The 15,745-nt window shown below is 42.6% G+C and overlaps 1 protein-coding gene across 1 annotated transcript in view; it reads left to right on the forward strand.

Moving 5' to 3' along the window:
* pi4kab (phosphatidylinositol 4-kinase, catalytic, alpha b) overlaps nt 1–15,745 on the forward strand; it is a 153,415-nt gene that overhangs the window by 79,234 nt on the left and 58,436 nt on the right. Inside the window, exons 28-29 of the mRNA XM_041202508.1 lie at nt 8,339–8,428; nt 9,354–9,473. Of these exons, the coding sequence (XP_041058442.1) occupies nt 8,339–8,428; nt 9,354–9,473 (210 nt within the window). The remainder of the gene's footprint in view (nt 1–8,338; nt 8,429–9,353; nt 9,474–15,745) is intronic.

Below are 15,745 nucleotides of genomic sequence, written 5' to 3' on the forward strand. Positions count from 1 at the left end.
GCAGGTTTGACCGTATAAACTTTTTTTTCTTTGCTTTCCCCTGTCCCTTTGTCCTTCCTGCTAATAGAGAAGGGCATTGCCTTAGGTTAGACCCGCCCTGAAGCCTTGTCAAAGATCATGGACTCACCAACAGCAACTTGCATTTATATAGCTGCTTCAATATCGTAAAACATCCCAAAACACTGCACAAAAGCGTAATCAGACAACATTTGACACTGACAGACACACACAGATATTAGGATGTGACCAAAAGCACATAATAAGTAAAAGAAAAATGACATTTTAATGAGTGTCTTAAAGGAGGAGAGCAGTGTGGAGGTTTAGGCAGGGAACTGCAGAAATTAGGGCTCAGACTGCTGAAGACAGTGATGAGGTGAAGGAAATTAGGAATGTGCAAGAGCCCAGAACTGGAAGCTTTTCGGTAGGAGGAGACTACAGAGACGGGGAAGGCTAAGGCCATGGAGGGATTTGAGCACACAAGGATGATGATTTGAAAGTTGAGTTGATACTGGACTCGGAATCATACATTACCAAATGTCAATCTGCTGACTGTGAAGCAAATGCTGCCCACCAACCCCCGGCAGTCTGGTTGTCAAAGCTTGTACAGTTTGATTCTATTAGTCCTTGTGTTTCCTATTTGCTGTTTTGCCTTGCTTGAATTCTGTAGGCCTGGTCCTTTGAGCAAAGCTTGACGGGTAAATCCTAACTCCCAACATTGAGGTGCATTGTGTAAGCATTGTGAAATGTATGCATCTTGCAAATTACTCAGAGCAATGACTTAAACTTTATATAAGGTCCACGAGGTTGCAAACTATGCACATTAGTAACCTGCAAGAACAAAAACCTTAGATACTGTTCTTCAACTCCACTAGGTGGCTCCTCTCAAACAGCGTGCACTCTAGGCAACCCACTTTGTGTTCCGAAAATTGACTAATTCGTATGCAACCTGTTGAAGCTACCATGTAATTAGCTCAACTAATCTATAATACATTTGCCGTGCATGCCATGCATTCCTTATTTGGGCAGTCATGGTTCTGCCCTGCCTCTAGGGGGCTTGTCAATAGGATTTTCGCATTGTAAAGTGACTGAACACCATCACACCTGCAGCTGTGCACTTTCGCCACTAGGCGGAGAATTCATAAGGACCTGAAGCTGCAGATCCGCTTGTCTACACCTACAACATCGCTAATGTGCTCTGAGAAAAATTTGCTTTGCCCGGATTTCTTGAGAAATTCACTAATTTCTGGTTGCTTGTTTTCTGTTACGGCGCACCACAAATGTTCCAGAACATTTGAAAACTACAAGTCCAAAACCACGAATAATAACTTCTGATAACATGAGAAATAGGAGTATGAGTAAGCAATATATGGCCACTTAACCCTATTCTGCCTTTTAACGTGGTCATGGCCGATTTTCTACAACAACTTCACTTTCCTGCCTTATCTCCATATCCCTTGATTCCGTTAGTGCCCAAAATCTATTGATCTTGATTTTGGGTATACTCAGAGAATGGTAAAGATTTTCTGCAAGATCATGATGTTAATCCTAGAGAAGTACACTTTGCCCCAACTGCATTTGGCACCTAATGGCAACGATACCAGATTAAATTCAGCACAAGACAGGTGAGCTGCCAAATACAACTGTGACCCAACAATATGCCTTACTCTCAACTAGCTGTAGTGAAAAGTGTTCTGACTGCACTAGGTTGGTGTTTTCCAACCTTATTGCAGCTGAATTGAATTTAGTGTCTGTTATTCCCTTGCGGTGCCTTTATTTTTGCATTTTTTAATGATTTATTTTAAGAAATATGAATAACTTATGTTTAGGTTTCTTAGGACACATTAACTCAACAATGGACTTGTATTTGAAGCAGGTATATGTGGGGAATATGTACAAAGGAATGTTTTGTGCATAGCAGTTTCAGTGTCTTTGCAGAAAGTATTTTAAAACTATTTAGGTCAATTATAACATTAGTTTTTAGAATGCTTTTTAATTCATTCAAGGGATGTGGGTTTCACTGGCTAGGCCATCATTTATTGCCCACCCCTCATTGCCCTTGAGAAGGTGGTGGTGAGCTACTGCCTTGAACCGCTGCAGTCCTTGTGGTGTAGCTACATCCACAGTGCTGTTAGGGAGGGAGTTCCAGGATTTTGATCCAGTGACTGTGAAGGAACGGTGATGTATTTCCAAGTCAGGATGGTGAGTGGCTTGGAGGGGAGCATCTACCCCTTCTCCTTCTAGATGGTAGTGGTTGTGGGCTTGGAAGGTACTGTCAAAGGAGCCTTGGTGAATTCCTGCAGTGCATCTTGTAGGTGGTACACACTGCTGCTACTACTGTGCATTGGTGGTGGAGGGACTGAATGTGGATGTGGACTGCTTTGCTTTGGATGGTGTCAAGCTTCTTAAATGTTGTGGGAGCTGCAATCTTCCAGGCAAGTGGATGGTGGACAAGCTTTGGGGAGTCAAGAGGTGAGTTAACTTGTTGCATAATTCCTAGCCTCTGACCTGCTTGTGAAGCCACAGTATTTATATGGCTGGTCCAGTTCAATTTCTGGTCAATGTTAATCCCTCCCTCACACACACACACACCCACAGCCACCTCCCCCACCCCCCCCCCCCCCCCCCCCCCCCCCCCCCCCCCCACCCCCCCCAGGATGTTGATAGTGGGGGATTTGGGATTCGGTGATGGTAATGCCATTGAACGTCAATGGTTAGATTCTCTGTTGTTGGAGGTGGTCATTGCCTGGCACTTGTGTTGCACGAACATTACTTGCCATTTGTCAGCCCAAGACAGGATATTGTCCAGGCCTTGTTGCATTTGGGCATGGACTGCTTCAGTATCTGAGGAGTTGTGAATGGTGCTGAACATTGTGCAATCATCGGTGAACATCCCCACTTCTGATCTTATGATGGAAGGAAGGTTATTGACGAAGGAGCTGAAGATGGTTGGGTCAAGGACACTACCCTGAGGAGCTGCTGCAGTGATGTCCTGGAGCTGAGATGACTGACCTCCAACAACCAGAACCATCTTCCTTTGTGCTAGGTATGACTCCAACCAATGGAGAGTTTTCCCCCGATTCCTTTTGAGTCCAGTTTTAATAGGGCTCCTTGAGGCAGCACTTGGTCAAATGCAGCCTTGATATCAAGGGCCATTGTCTCACTTCACCTTGGGAGTTCAGCTCCTTTGTCCATGTTTGAACCAAGGCTGTGATGAGGTCAGGAGCTGAGTGCCCCTGACGGAACTCAAACTGGGCATCAGTGAGCAGGTTATTGCTAAACAAGTACCACTTGATAACACTATTGATGACTCCTTCCATTACTTTACTGACGATCAAGAGTAGACAGATGGTGTGGTAATTGGCTGGGTTGGATTTGTCCTACTTTTTGTGCACAGGGCATACCTGGGCAATTTTCCACATAGCCAGGTAGATGCCAGTGTTGTAGCTGTACTGGAACAGCTTGTCTAGGGGCATGGCAAGTTCTGGAACACAAGTCTTTAGTACTATTGCCACAATATTATCAGGGCCCATAGCCTTAGCAGTATCCAGTGCCTTCAGCCGTTTCTTGATATCTGGTGGAGCGAATTGAATTGGCTGAAGACTGGCATCTATGATTTCCGGAGGAGGTCAAGATGGATTATCCGCTCGGCACTTCTGGCTAAAGACTTAGCAAATGCTTCAGCCTTATCTTTTACACTGATGAGCTGGCTCCCCCATCATTGAGGGTGGGGATATTTGTGGATCCTCCTCTTCCAGTGAGTTATTTAATTGCCCACCACCATTCATGGTTGGATGTGGCAGGACTACAGAGCTTAGATCTGATCCATTGGTTGTGGAATCACTTAGCTCTGTCTATCATTTGCTGCTTGTGTTGTTTGGCACGCAAGTAGTCCTGTGTTGTAGCTTCAGCAGGTTGACACACCTCATTGTTAGGTATGCCTGGTGCTACTCCTAACATGCCCTTCTGCACTCTTCATTGAGCCAGGGTTGATGGTAATGGTAGTATGGGGGCTATGCTGGGTCATGAGGTTACAGATTGTGGTTGGGTACAAGTCTGCTGCTGCTGATGGCCCACAGTGCCTCATGGTTGCCCAGTCTTTAGTTACTAGATCTGTTTGAAATCTATCCCATTTAGCACGGTGCTATCTTCAGTGTGAAAATGGGACTTCGTCTGCACAAGGCCTGTGCCAGTGGTCACTCCTATCGATACTGTCATGGACAAATGCATCTGCGGCAGGCAAGTAGGTGAGGATGAGGTCAAGTATGTTTTTCCCTCACCACCTGCCAGAGACCCAGTCTACAGTGATGTCCTTTGGGACTCGACCAGCTCGGTCAGTAGTGGTGCTACCGAGCCACCCAGAGTACATTCTGCACCCTTGACACCCTTGGTGCTTCCTCCAAGTGGTGTTCAACATGGAGGAGCACTGATTCATCAGCTGTGTGGGGTGCGGGGGAGGGTACTGGTAATCAGCAGGAGGTTTCCTTGCCCATGTTTGATCTGATGTCATGACACTTCAAGAGGTCCAGAGTCGATGTTGAGGTCTCCCCGGGCAACTCCTTCCCGACTGTATGGCACTGTGCTGCCACCTCTGCTGGGAATGCCCTGTGTGTACCCAGGGATGGTGATGGTGGTATTTGGGACATTGTTTGTAAGGTATGATTCTGAGAGTATGACTATGTCAGGGACTGTTGCTTGACTAGATTGTGAGACAGCTCTCTCAATTTTGGCACAGGCCCCCAGATGTTAGTAAGGAGGGCTTTGCAGTGTCGACAGGGCTGAGCTTGCTGTTGTCATTTTTGGTTTCATTCTTTTGAGACTTTTTAACGGCTTGATACAACTGAAGGGCTTGCTAGACTATTTCAGAGGGCACTTAAGAGTCATAGAAACATAGAAACTAGGAGCAGGAGTAGGCCATTCGAGCCTGCTCAGCTATTCATTATGATCATGGCTGATCATTCAACTCAATAGCCTGACCCCGCTTTCTCCCCATACCTTTTGATCCCTTTCGCCCCAAGAGCAATATTTAACTCCTTGAAAACATACAATGTTTTGGTCTCAAATACTTTCTGTGGTAACGAATTCCCCAGGCTCACCACTCTCTGGGTGAAGAAATTTCCCCTCATCTCAGTCCTAAATGGTCTACCCCATATCCTCAGACTATGACCCCTGGTTCTGGACTCCCCCACCATCAGGAACATCCTTCCTGCATCTACCCTGTCTACTCCTGTTAGAATTTTACAGGTTTCTGTGAGATTTCCCCCTTATTCTTCTGAACTCCAGCGAATATAATCCTAATCGACTCAAGCTCTCCTCATATTTTAGTCCCGCCATCCCAGAAATCAGTCGGGTAAATCTTCGCTGCCCTCCCTCTATGGCAAGTACATCCTTCCTCAGGTAAGGAGACCAAAACTGCCACAATATTCCAGGTGTGGCCTCACCAAGGCCCTGTACAATCGCAGCAAGACGTCCCTGTTCCTGTATTCGAATCCTCTGGCTATGAAGGCCAACATACCATTTGCCTTCTTTACCGCCTGCTGCACCTGCATGCTTACCTTCAGCGACTGGTGTACAAGGACAGCAGGTCTCGTTGCATATTTCCCCCTCTCAATTTGTAGCTATTCAGATAATAATCTGCCTTCCTGTTTTTGCTACCAAGGGTTACCTCACATTTATCCACTTTATACTGCATTTGCCCACTCACTCAGCTTGTCCAAATCATACTGAAGCATCTATGCATCCTCCTCACAGCTCACCCTCTCATCCAGCTTTGTGTCATCTGCAAATTTGGAATTATTACATTTAATTCCCTCATCTAAATCATTAATATATATTGTGAATAACTGGAGTCCCAGCACCAATCCCTGCGGTACCCCACTGGTCTCTGCCTGCCATTCGGAAAAAGACCCGTTTATTTCTACTCTCTGTTTCCTGCCTGCGAACCAGTTTTCTATCTATCTCAATACTCTACCCCCAATCCCATGCGCTTTAATTTTACATGCTAATCTCTTATGTGGGACTATTGTTGAAAGCCTTCTGAAAGTCCAAATAAACCACATCCACTGGCTCCCCCTCATCAACTCTACTAGTTACATCCTTGAAAAATTCCAGTAGATTTGTCAAGCATGATTTCTCTTTCATAAATCCATGCTGACTCTGTCCGATTCTGCCACTGTTTTCCACGTGCTCAGCTATTAAATCTTTTATAATGGACTCTAGAATTTTCCCCACTATTGACGTCAGGCTGACTGGTCTATAATTCCCTGTTCTCTCTCTACCTCCCTTTTTAAATAGTGGGGTTACATTAGCTACCCTCCAATCTGTAGGAACTGTTCCAGAGTCTATAGAATCTCGGAAGATGATCACCAATGCATCCACTATTTCTAGGGGCCACTTCCTTAAGTACTCTGGGATGTAGATTATCAGGCCCTAGGCATTTATCGGCCTTCAATCCCATCAGTTTCCCCAACACCATTTCCCTACTAATACTGATTGCTTTCAGTTCCTCCCTCTCAGTAAACCTTGTGTTCCCCAACATTTCTGGTATGTTATTTGTGTCCTCCTTTGTGAAGACAGAACCAAAGTATGTATTTAGTTGGTCAGCCATTTCTTTGTTCCCCATTATAAATTCCCCTGTTTCTAACTGTAAGGGACCTACATTTGTCTTCACCAATCTTTTTCTCTTCACATACCTATAGACATTTTTACAGTCAGTTTTTATGTTGCCTGCAAACTTACTCTTGTACTCTATTTTTCCCCTTAATCGATCCCTTGGTCCTCCTTTGCTGAATTCTAAACTGCTCCCAATCCTCAGGTCTGTTGTTTTTTCTGGCCAATTTGTATGCCTTTTCCTTGGATCTAATCCTATCTCTAATTTCCCTTGTAAGCCATGGTTTGGCCACCTTTCCTGTTTTACTTTTGCGCCAGACAGGAATAAACAATTGTTGCAGTTCACCCATGTGCTCTTTGAATGTTTACCATTGGCTATCCACTGTCATCCTTTTAAGTAACATTTCCCAATCCATCATAGCCAGCTCGCGCCTCATACCGTTGTAGTTTCCTTTATTAAGATTCAGGACCCTAGTCTCAGAATCAACTACATCACTCTCCATCTTGATGAAGAATTCTATCATTATGGTCGCTCACCCCCAAGGGGCCTCGCACAACTAGATTGCCAATTATTTCTTTCTCATTACACAATACCCAGGCGAGGATGGCCTGTTCTCTCGTTGGTCCCTCAATGTATTGGTCCAGAAAAATATCCTGTATAAACTCCAGGAATTCCTCCTCTATGGTATTGTTACTAATTTGATTTGCCCAATCTATATGCATATTAAAGTCATCCATAATTACAGATGTTCCTTTATTGCATGTGTCTTTAATTTCCTGTTTAATGCCATTCCCAACATCACCACTACAGTCTGGGGGTCTATATACAACCCCCACTAACGTTTTTTGTCCCTTAGTATTTCTTAGCTCTACCCATACAGATTCCACATCGTCGGAGATAATATCTTTCCTCACTGTTGCGTTAATTTCCTCTTTAACCAGCAATGCAACTCCATCGCCTTTTCCTTTTTGTCTGTCCTTCCTAAATACTGAATACCCCTGGATGTTCAGTTCCCATCCCTGGTCACCCTGCAGCCATGTCTCCGTAATCCCGACTATATCATAGCTGTTTACATCTATTTGCGCAGTTAATTCATCCTCTTTATTGCGAATGCTCCTCGCGTTAAGGCACAAAGCCTTAAGGCTTGTCTTTTTAACATTACTTGTCCCGTTCCCACTATTTTTCACTGAGTCAACCACATCGCTGTGGGCCTGGAGTCACATGTAGGCCAGACTAGGTAAGGAATGCAGATTTCCTTCCCTAAAGGACATTAGTGAACCAGACGGGGGTTTTAAGACAATCGACAATGGTTTAATGTTTGTCATTAGACTTTTAATTCCTGATTGTGATCTGCCATGGTGTGATTCGAACCTGGGTCCCCAGACCTGGATTACTGGTCCAGCGACAATACCACTATGCAACTGCCTTTTGTGTGACAGTATCATAGAATCAGCACAAGAGAAGAACTACTTGGCCCATCCTACCCGTGCTGGCTCTTTGAACGAGAAATGTTACTTGGTCCTGCATCCTCACTTTTTGTTCATAACCCTGTACGTTCTTCACCCTTAAAGCTCCTGCCCAACTCCTTTTCAAAATTATTTGTAGTATCAGCTTCCCACCGCCTTTTACAGGTTAAAATGTTCCAGAGCCCAAGTCGTTGCAAAATAATTCACCTTGGTTAAGCCTCATAAATCATTGGCTTTTTTTCTCCCCCCCCACCCCCCCCCTCAGAGTATTGTCCGAGATTTTGCTGCTCGCTGTGGTGGGATCCTGCAGGAGGCAATGAAATGGGCTCCGTCTGTCACCAAATCCCATCTTCAGGTAAGCCGCCAGCTCGTGACTTAAAAAAAAAGTAAATGAAAGCACACTGAATTGGAGGCAACAGTTAGATGAAAATTGGCTGGGCGATAGGAGATAACAGCTTGCATTTATACAGCGCCTTTAACATAGTACAATGTCCCAAGGCATTTCACCGAGGCGTTATCAAACAAAATTTGACACCAAGCCTCAAGAAGATATTTGGACAGGTGACCAAAAGCTTGGCCCAAAGAGCTGATTTTTTTTATTCCAGTTGGAAGGATGTGACTAATGGTGTCCCCCAGGGATCTGTACTGGGACCTTGGCTTTTCACTATATTTATCAATGACTTGGATGGAGGAATAGAGAGCCTTATATCCAACTTTGCAAACCATGCTAGGTTAGAAGGCACAGTAATTAGTGCAGAATGGAGCAGAAAGCTACAAGAGGACAGAGACAGATTAAGTAAGTGGGCAGAACTGTGGCAATTGGAGCTAGGATGGGGAAGCATGAGATCATCAACTATGGATCCAGGACAAAGTGGAGTATTCTCTAAATGGTGAGAAACTCAAAACTGGGAAGGAGCACAGAGATTTGAGGGTGCATGTACAAATCACAGAAAGCTAGTGGGCAGGTATAAGAAGCAATCAAAAAATGCTAATGGAATATAGGCTATTATCCCAAGAGGACTGAAATATGAAGGGGAAGATGTTACGCTTTAGTTGTATAGACCTCATCGGGAGTTTTGCGTTCAGCTCCGACATTGCACCTCAGAAAGGATAAGTTGCTTTGGAAGGGGTGCAGTGCAGATTTACCAGAATAATGTTAGTGTTTATAGGGTTAAATTATGAGTGTTTCTGCAGCTAAAATATCTGATTTTTTTATTTTACGAACAGAGTTTGAGTGCAGGGTTGTGCAAAGAATGGTCTCCTGTACTTCTGTTTTTCAGGAATATCTGAATAAGCATCAGAACTGGGTATCTGGTCTGTCTCAGCACACTGGCCTCGCTATGGCAACCGAGAGTATTTTGAACTTTGCGAGTTACAACAGACAGAACACCACTCTGGGGGTATGTACAGGCCGGACAGAATTCGTACTGAATAATATGGAATTCCTCCTAATGGTACAGGGTTGAGCAGTACCATAAATATCGCATTTGATTCCTGTTCTAACCTTTCTCCCCTTCCTGATTTGTCATTTGTTTCTCTGGTTTCCATTAATTAAACGGGGTGACCCACTGCACTAATAAGCCAACTGCTCAATAATGGAGACATAGATTCCTTCAGATATCTATCCTCCTCTGAGGTGAATTTAATCCAAGTCAGACTGGAAGGCCCTGCAGTCAGAAAATACAATTACAAATCATCCATCACACCTCTGAATACAGCTCCATCTGATCACCAATTCTGCATTGCGAATTAACCAGTTAACAGTTATTAGCTTTAGAATGGTACAGCTCAGGAGGAGGCCATTCAGCCCCTTGTGCCTGTGCTTGCTCTTTGATCGATTACCCAAGGCCTAAATTTTTCCCTTGTCGGGTGTTGTGAGCGCTTGCCCGGGCCTGGGAGCAGTCGGGAAACAGGCCCCCAACCGCGATCGGCCCCTGAAAGTGATTTCACGCGGCTGGCCAATTCCAGCCAGCCAGCCAGCCCGCCAGCATGAAACGCGGGCTGAGAAGCTCAGCGCTGCCGGGGTGGGAGCCGGAAGAGGGCAGGCAACAGCGTCACCACGGGTGCGGGTGAGCGCTTCACGAGACCTCCCTGAAAGCAGGCGGCTGCCTCAGGAGCTGCGGACCTGCAAGTGATAAAATAAAGCACAAAAAAATGTCCACGCAGCCCAAATAAGCACCCGAAAGCAGATCTCGTAAAAAAAAAAAATGCTGTCCCCAGATGATACTTTTTTTATTTTCAAATCCTACCAGAGATTTCACCCCGCCCTTGGATGAGGTTTCACCAAAAACGTAAAGGCCGCCTGGCAGATTAGCCCGTCCATCAACTGTAAGCTTTGACGGCCCACAAAAAAAAAATCACGTTTAATTGTGCCATTCATGGACTTAATTGCCCACTTAATTTTCGGGCAGGTGCACTTCCGACTGATAGGCACGCCCGCCGAGCGAAACATTGCCCTGGTGTGCGATGACATCGGGACGCTCACCTGGCATCTCGCGTGATTTTACGCCGGTGGAGTGTAAAATTCTGCCCCAAGTATTTATTTCATTTCCTTTTTGAAAGTTGTTTTTGAATCTGCTTCCACCACCCTTCCAGATCATCATCAATAACCCCCTGTGTAGAAAAAAAAAATGAATTTTCCTCCTGAACTTCCTGGTTCCTTTGCCGTTTGCCATGGTGTCTTCAAGTTACTGACCTTGCTGCCACTGGAAATAATTTCTGCTTATTTACTTTATAAAAACCCTTCATAATTTTGAACGCCGCTAACAAATTCCCCCTTAACCTTCGGCCTCAGCTTCTCTCATCTCCCTCCAGCCGAATTCTTTATTTTAGCAATAATGTACTTGATTTAACTTTATTAATATAGCTGCAACTTAAATTCTATTTTTCTCTCAAATATCTGTGCCAAGTTGAAGGTTCCATCGACACTGCAAAGATACAGCTATTGTCTACCTTGAATTGTATTTGAAATTTAATGTCATTAAGGTGAGTGTGCAAATTCGAATTCTGCTGCAGCCATCCTAGGGGAATACTTAGTTGTTTCTAATCAAAGAGCAACAACTTCCCCAACAATTCACTGCAAGCTGCTATTGAGTATTTTCCATTGACAAATACCTGGGAGTAGTTTGTTGTCTTAATCTCTCAATTAATAAAGATATGTGGCATTTGGCATAGGAGAACATGCCAAAAAAACTGGTTTTAATTCAAAAGCTGAATATTGCAGATGCTGGAAATCTGAAGTATAAACAGAAAATACTAGTAATACTGAGCAGATTAAGTAGCATCCGTGGAGAGAAAAGCAGAGTTAACATTTCAGGTCAATGATCTTTCATCAGGGAGCTCCAAGTGTTACCACTGGACCAAGCTAAAACATGCATGGGCTAGGGAGACTGCCCTGTTTCCCATTCCTGTCCACATTCTTTGGACACTGCAATATAGATGAATGAAAACCAATATTGAGCTGGGCTACAATGTGATCCCTTGTGGTTCAAGTGCTTCCTAACAATTGGCTGTCATAAGCTCAGATGAATATTGTCACTTGGGTGAGGGAGCCTGTTAGAATTGTTACCCCAGCAACCATTAAACACCTTTAAAGAGTGGGAGAGAAAATTTAATGACATATCACCCCACAGCATGTGTCACAGTATTTGGTCCCCCTCCATTCTCCTGTTGTCGTCACAGATTGAGCTTTTCCACTTAGAATAGAATATTCCACTTGGAATAGAATCGTAGAATGTTTGCTGCACAGAAGGAGGCCACTCAGCCCATCATGTCTGTACCGGCTCTCCGAATGATCAATGGTGTACACAACTGGACATCCTACCACTCTGTCGTTCCCCACAATGGAGCCCTGTTGTTTCATTTCAATCTTTCAGTGAAATATGTTCTTTTGGTTTCTGTTACATGTTTTATTTCCACCATGAATTAGTCTTGTGATGTGGTTATTTTTCATTTTCACTGATTATCCTCCACTGTGCGTACCTTCCACAGCGGCCATCTTTCCTTGCTATCAAGGTTTGTTGTAGCAATAACCAAAACCTTAGACTTGTTTTATGCAAGCTTTAGCTTCTCATTTCTTTCATTGAAGCAAATTATCTACCAGTAAAATTAATGCTAAGCAACTGGGGCACAATTGTAAGTAAAAATAATTCCAAAGTTCAAATTCTGCATGTTAATACGATAGTTTTAAAGCAGGTGTATTATTTAACATGGACATCTGCCTCATGCAAAATCAAAATCCTAATTATAATTGTTTTGGAAAGAGGATCATACCTTTATAAAGTTAACACATTATGTGACATTTTATCTAATAATAGTATGTCTCAAATGGAAGCTAAAACATGAATTTTGGAAGTTGGAATATTAGTGAGTGCTATCTCGGTATATCAGAGTGGATTTCCAATTGTTTTGTAGATCTTTACTGTTTTAACTATGATCTTGGGGTGAAATGCAATGCTTGTTCATGTTCCGGTGGTTGGTACATGCAAATCACTGGGGAGAACATTTCTTGATTGTGTTTGATAACTTTTTGGTGATTTATACTCATTCTCTGAGTTAACTTTAGATTCTAGTGAAGCCTTTTATAACACATGTTTTGGGTGATCTATGAAGAATGTAGTGGCATTGCTATTCACAAAACTTAATTTACTTCAAAAGTAAAGAATAATGAGACCTAAGTGACAAGAAAAACTAGTTCATGCATTGTTCAAACCACTGAACAATTGGGAATAAATGCTGGATGGGCAATAAATGCTGGCTTACCCAGCAAAGCCCACATCCTGTAAATGAATGAAAAAAACTTAACCGAGCCCTATAAAATCCCCCTAGCCGAACTTAAAATATGTGGAAAGACCTGCATGTTGGGAACGCACTAAAAAGGACACTTCCTGATGCCCTAATGCTGATGATGGTCCTGTGCCTTCACCACATGTGTACTGAGTTAGCTGATCTCGACTGATGGTGAGGGCACAGCTTTTGGCTTTAGCAATCCCTAAGCTAAGGAGAAGTAAAATTGCTGCTGAAAAGTGTGCGCAAATTGTTTGTGCGACTTTTGGATCGAGTACACAATCAGACACGGCCTTGAAGCACCCCCCACCCCCCCCACCCCCACAATAGTATATCCTCCTGTCACACCCTATTAAGACTCTTGTTTGGGAGTGGCCACTTGAATGAGGAAGAACCAGAAGAAATGTATCTTAACAAGAGTTAACGTCTTCATTGGGGGGCTTGAGGGGAAGAGAAAGGAATGTATTCCATGCTGCTTTAGTTTGTTTTCCAACATTCTTCTTTGCAAACTTAAATACAAATGGAAAGAATTGCTTAGGGAGGTCTTATTAAACTTATCAGCACAGAAAAACGTGTGTAGAGAATGAATTGGCATGCTCTAAGTCACATGACAGAAAATTACTCATGACTGTACTGACTGATCTTTCAATCGATTATGGAGCTGAGCTGTTGATTGGCCAATATAATACAATGCCCATTAAAAACGATTACTGTTTCACTTTTAATGTCCTTTTGCAAATGAGGTGTGTTATAAATTGCTTATTGTGTTTTCTCAAAGCGTTTGGAGGTTTAGCAGGTGGTGGGATAGAACGTGGTTTGAAATATTATTTTCTGTAGTGAAATCGTTGAATGTGCTATTCTGTTGCCAGTGTTTCCTTCTGATGGCCAGCATTGTTAAAACGTTAAGAGAAATACCTGTAAAGGTGGGGCATGCAACATAAGACAATCTGATATTTCAGGTCGCCGTCCAACTGCGTTTTACATTATTTGCTTCTGTTAATTGTAAGGAACTGAGCAAGATATCAGTACCGGAAATGATTATGAAGCATCAATATTGTAGGTGTTTGAAAAATATTGATTCTAAGGCACTTGCAGAACATCTATAAATATGTCAATATGGTAGATTTACAAAACCAACACTGTATGTAAAAGCTTATACAATAACAATATTGTAAACACTTATAAAGTGTTGAAATGAGTCTTACAAAATGTTGATGCTGATGTTTTATAAAATATCACTACTATTCATTCATAAAATAGCAAAACTGAACCATATTTATATTGTAGATTTGTAAAATATTAATACTGCAAGCTTTTTAAATAATCATTATAGGATATTTATAAAATATCAATAGAAATAACTCACATTTATATAGCGTCCTTCATGCCTGGGTTTGCACCAAGCCATATGAGTGAGCCTGGGCTAGAAATCCCTGTGTGTTTGGGGGCTGGACAGGTGCATTGCACATTGTGTGCTGTGCTTCCTGCAAGTAAATGAGTGTTATTGAGAAAAAAATCCACCCTGTAGTGTAAATGCACCTCCAAGTTTGCCCATGAAGAGTAGGCCATCGGCTGGGTACAGATATTCTCAGCAGGGAAGCACAGGAAGTTGGAATAGGAAGGGGAATACTCTGTATCAAAGGAACGAAACAGCTCTTTATAGTACCCATGGCAGGATGGGTTTGCATTAGATAGTTTCAGCTCTTATCATACCTTGTAATATTGTATAATTTTATTATTAATTGATGAGCTTGATGATAATGGATTTAGTACCACTATCTACTTTCTAGACCAGTTAAAAATCAGAACACCCAAAATTCTGTAACTTTTAATCCTGAGAAATAGTTCCTGCATTAAGCATTGTTTTTAGAATAATGCATCGATTATTATATTCAATGAGTTCACCTGTTTTATTTTGTAACTATGGGCTTTTTTGCACTTTAGTTCTGCTTAGCCGTGGATTGGATTGAAACTGTTACACAAACAAGAATCACTTAAAGCTTTTAAAACCAGTCATAAGTAGAACCCATTATATCCTGCTGTTAATCAGATTTGACCCTTGGGTCTCTTGGTAGTGCCTTGCTGGACCACTTGTTCACTAACTTATAACATTGGGTGCCTGGCATGGACCTATTGGGCCAAATGGCCTGTTTGTGCTGTATATACTTAGTAATGTCTGCTCATTACTGTTCCAGAAAAAATGGTATATAAATCTGTGGAAGATATAAATATTCAAAATTGGCAGGTGTTGATTAAGACTGTTTAGTATGAGCTGTTGCCTCCCAACCGTGGTCCCCAGTTTTGTCTGTTGTTTCAATTTGCTTAGCTTAGTTGAGTAATTTAGATCCGCTAGTAGCAGGGCCGCAGGTTTTTCATGCTGGGGACTATGATCGCTGTATTCATTGATAGTTAACATCTGGCTCAGCCCCCTCCCCTGAGTGAGTGATGGTTCCTATTACCTAATTACAGAATAACATTAATTTTAGTTCTGATTAACAGCAGACATGGAAGCTGCAATCCCCTAAACTGTAATTTAAATATCAGAGCCATATTTTTTCTTGCATAATTGTCACCGTGACTGAAACTGCTATTTTCTCTAAACAAATTACCCTTTCTGTGATGGTTGATACATTTGACAGCACAGAGTGCCCTGAACTGGTTGGACAAGGATGTGGTGACAAAATTGCAATTATTTAATATTATCTAGAAATGGTATAGGATGTTATCTCATTCTAAGTACTGCTGTTGAATGAGAGTCAGATATTTTGATAAAACCTATTGTAATTTATAGTTTTAATATCAGATATGTTATCTACTGTCTCCAAATTGGATTAAATATCAGAATTATGTTTGTCCTGAAGAATTGTCGCAGAAGGAGAAAACCTAA

Source organism: Carcharodon carcharias, chromosome 13 (genome assembly GCF_017639515.1).
Source record: "Carcharodon carcharias isolate sCarCar2 chromosome 13, sCarCar2.pri, whole genome shotgun sequence".
Taxonomy (NCBI): domain Eukaryota; kingdom Metazoa; phylum Chordata; class Chondrichthyes; order Lamniformes; family Lamnidae; genus Carcharodon; species Carcharodon carcharias.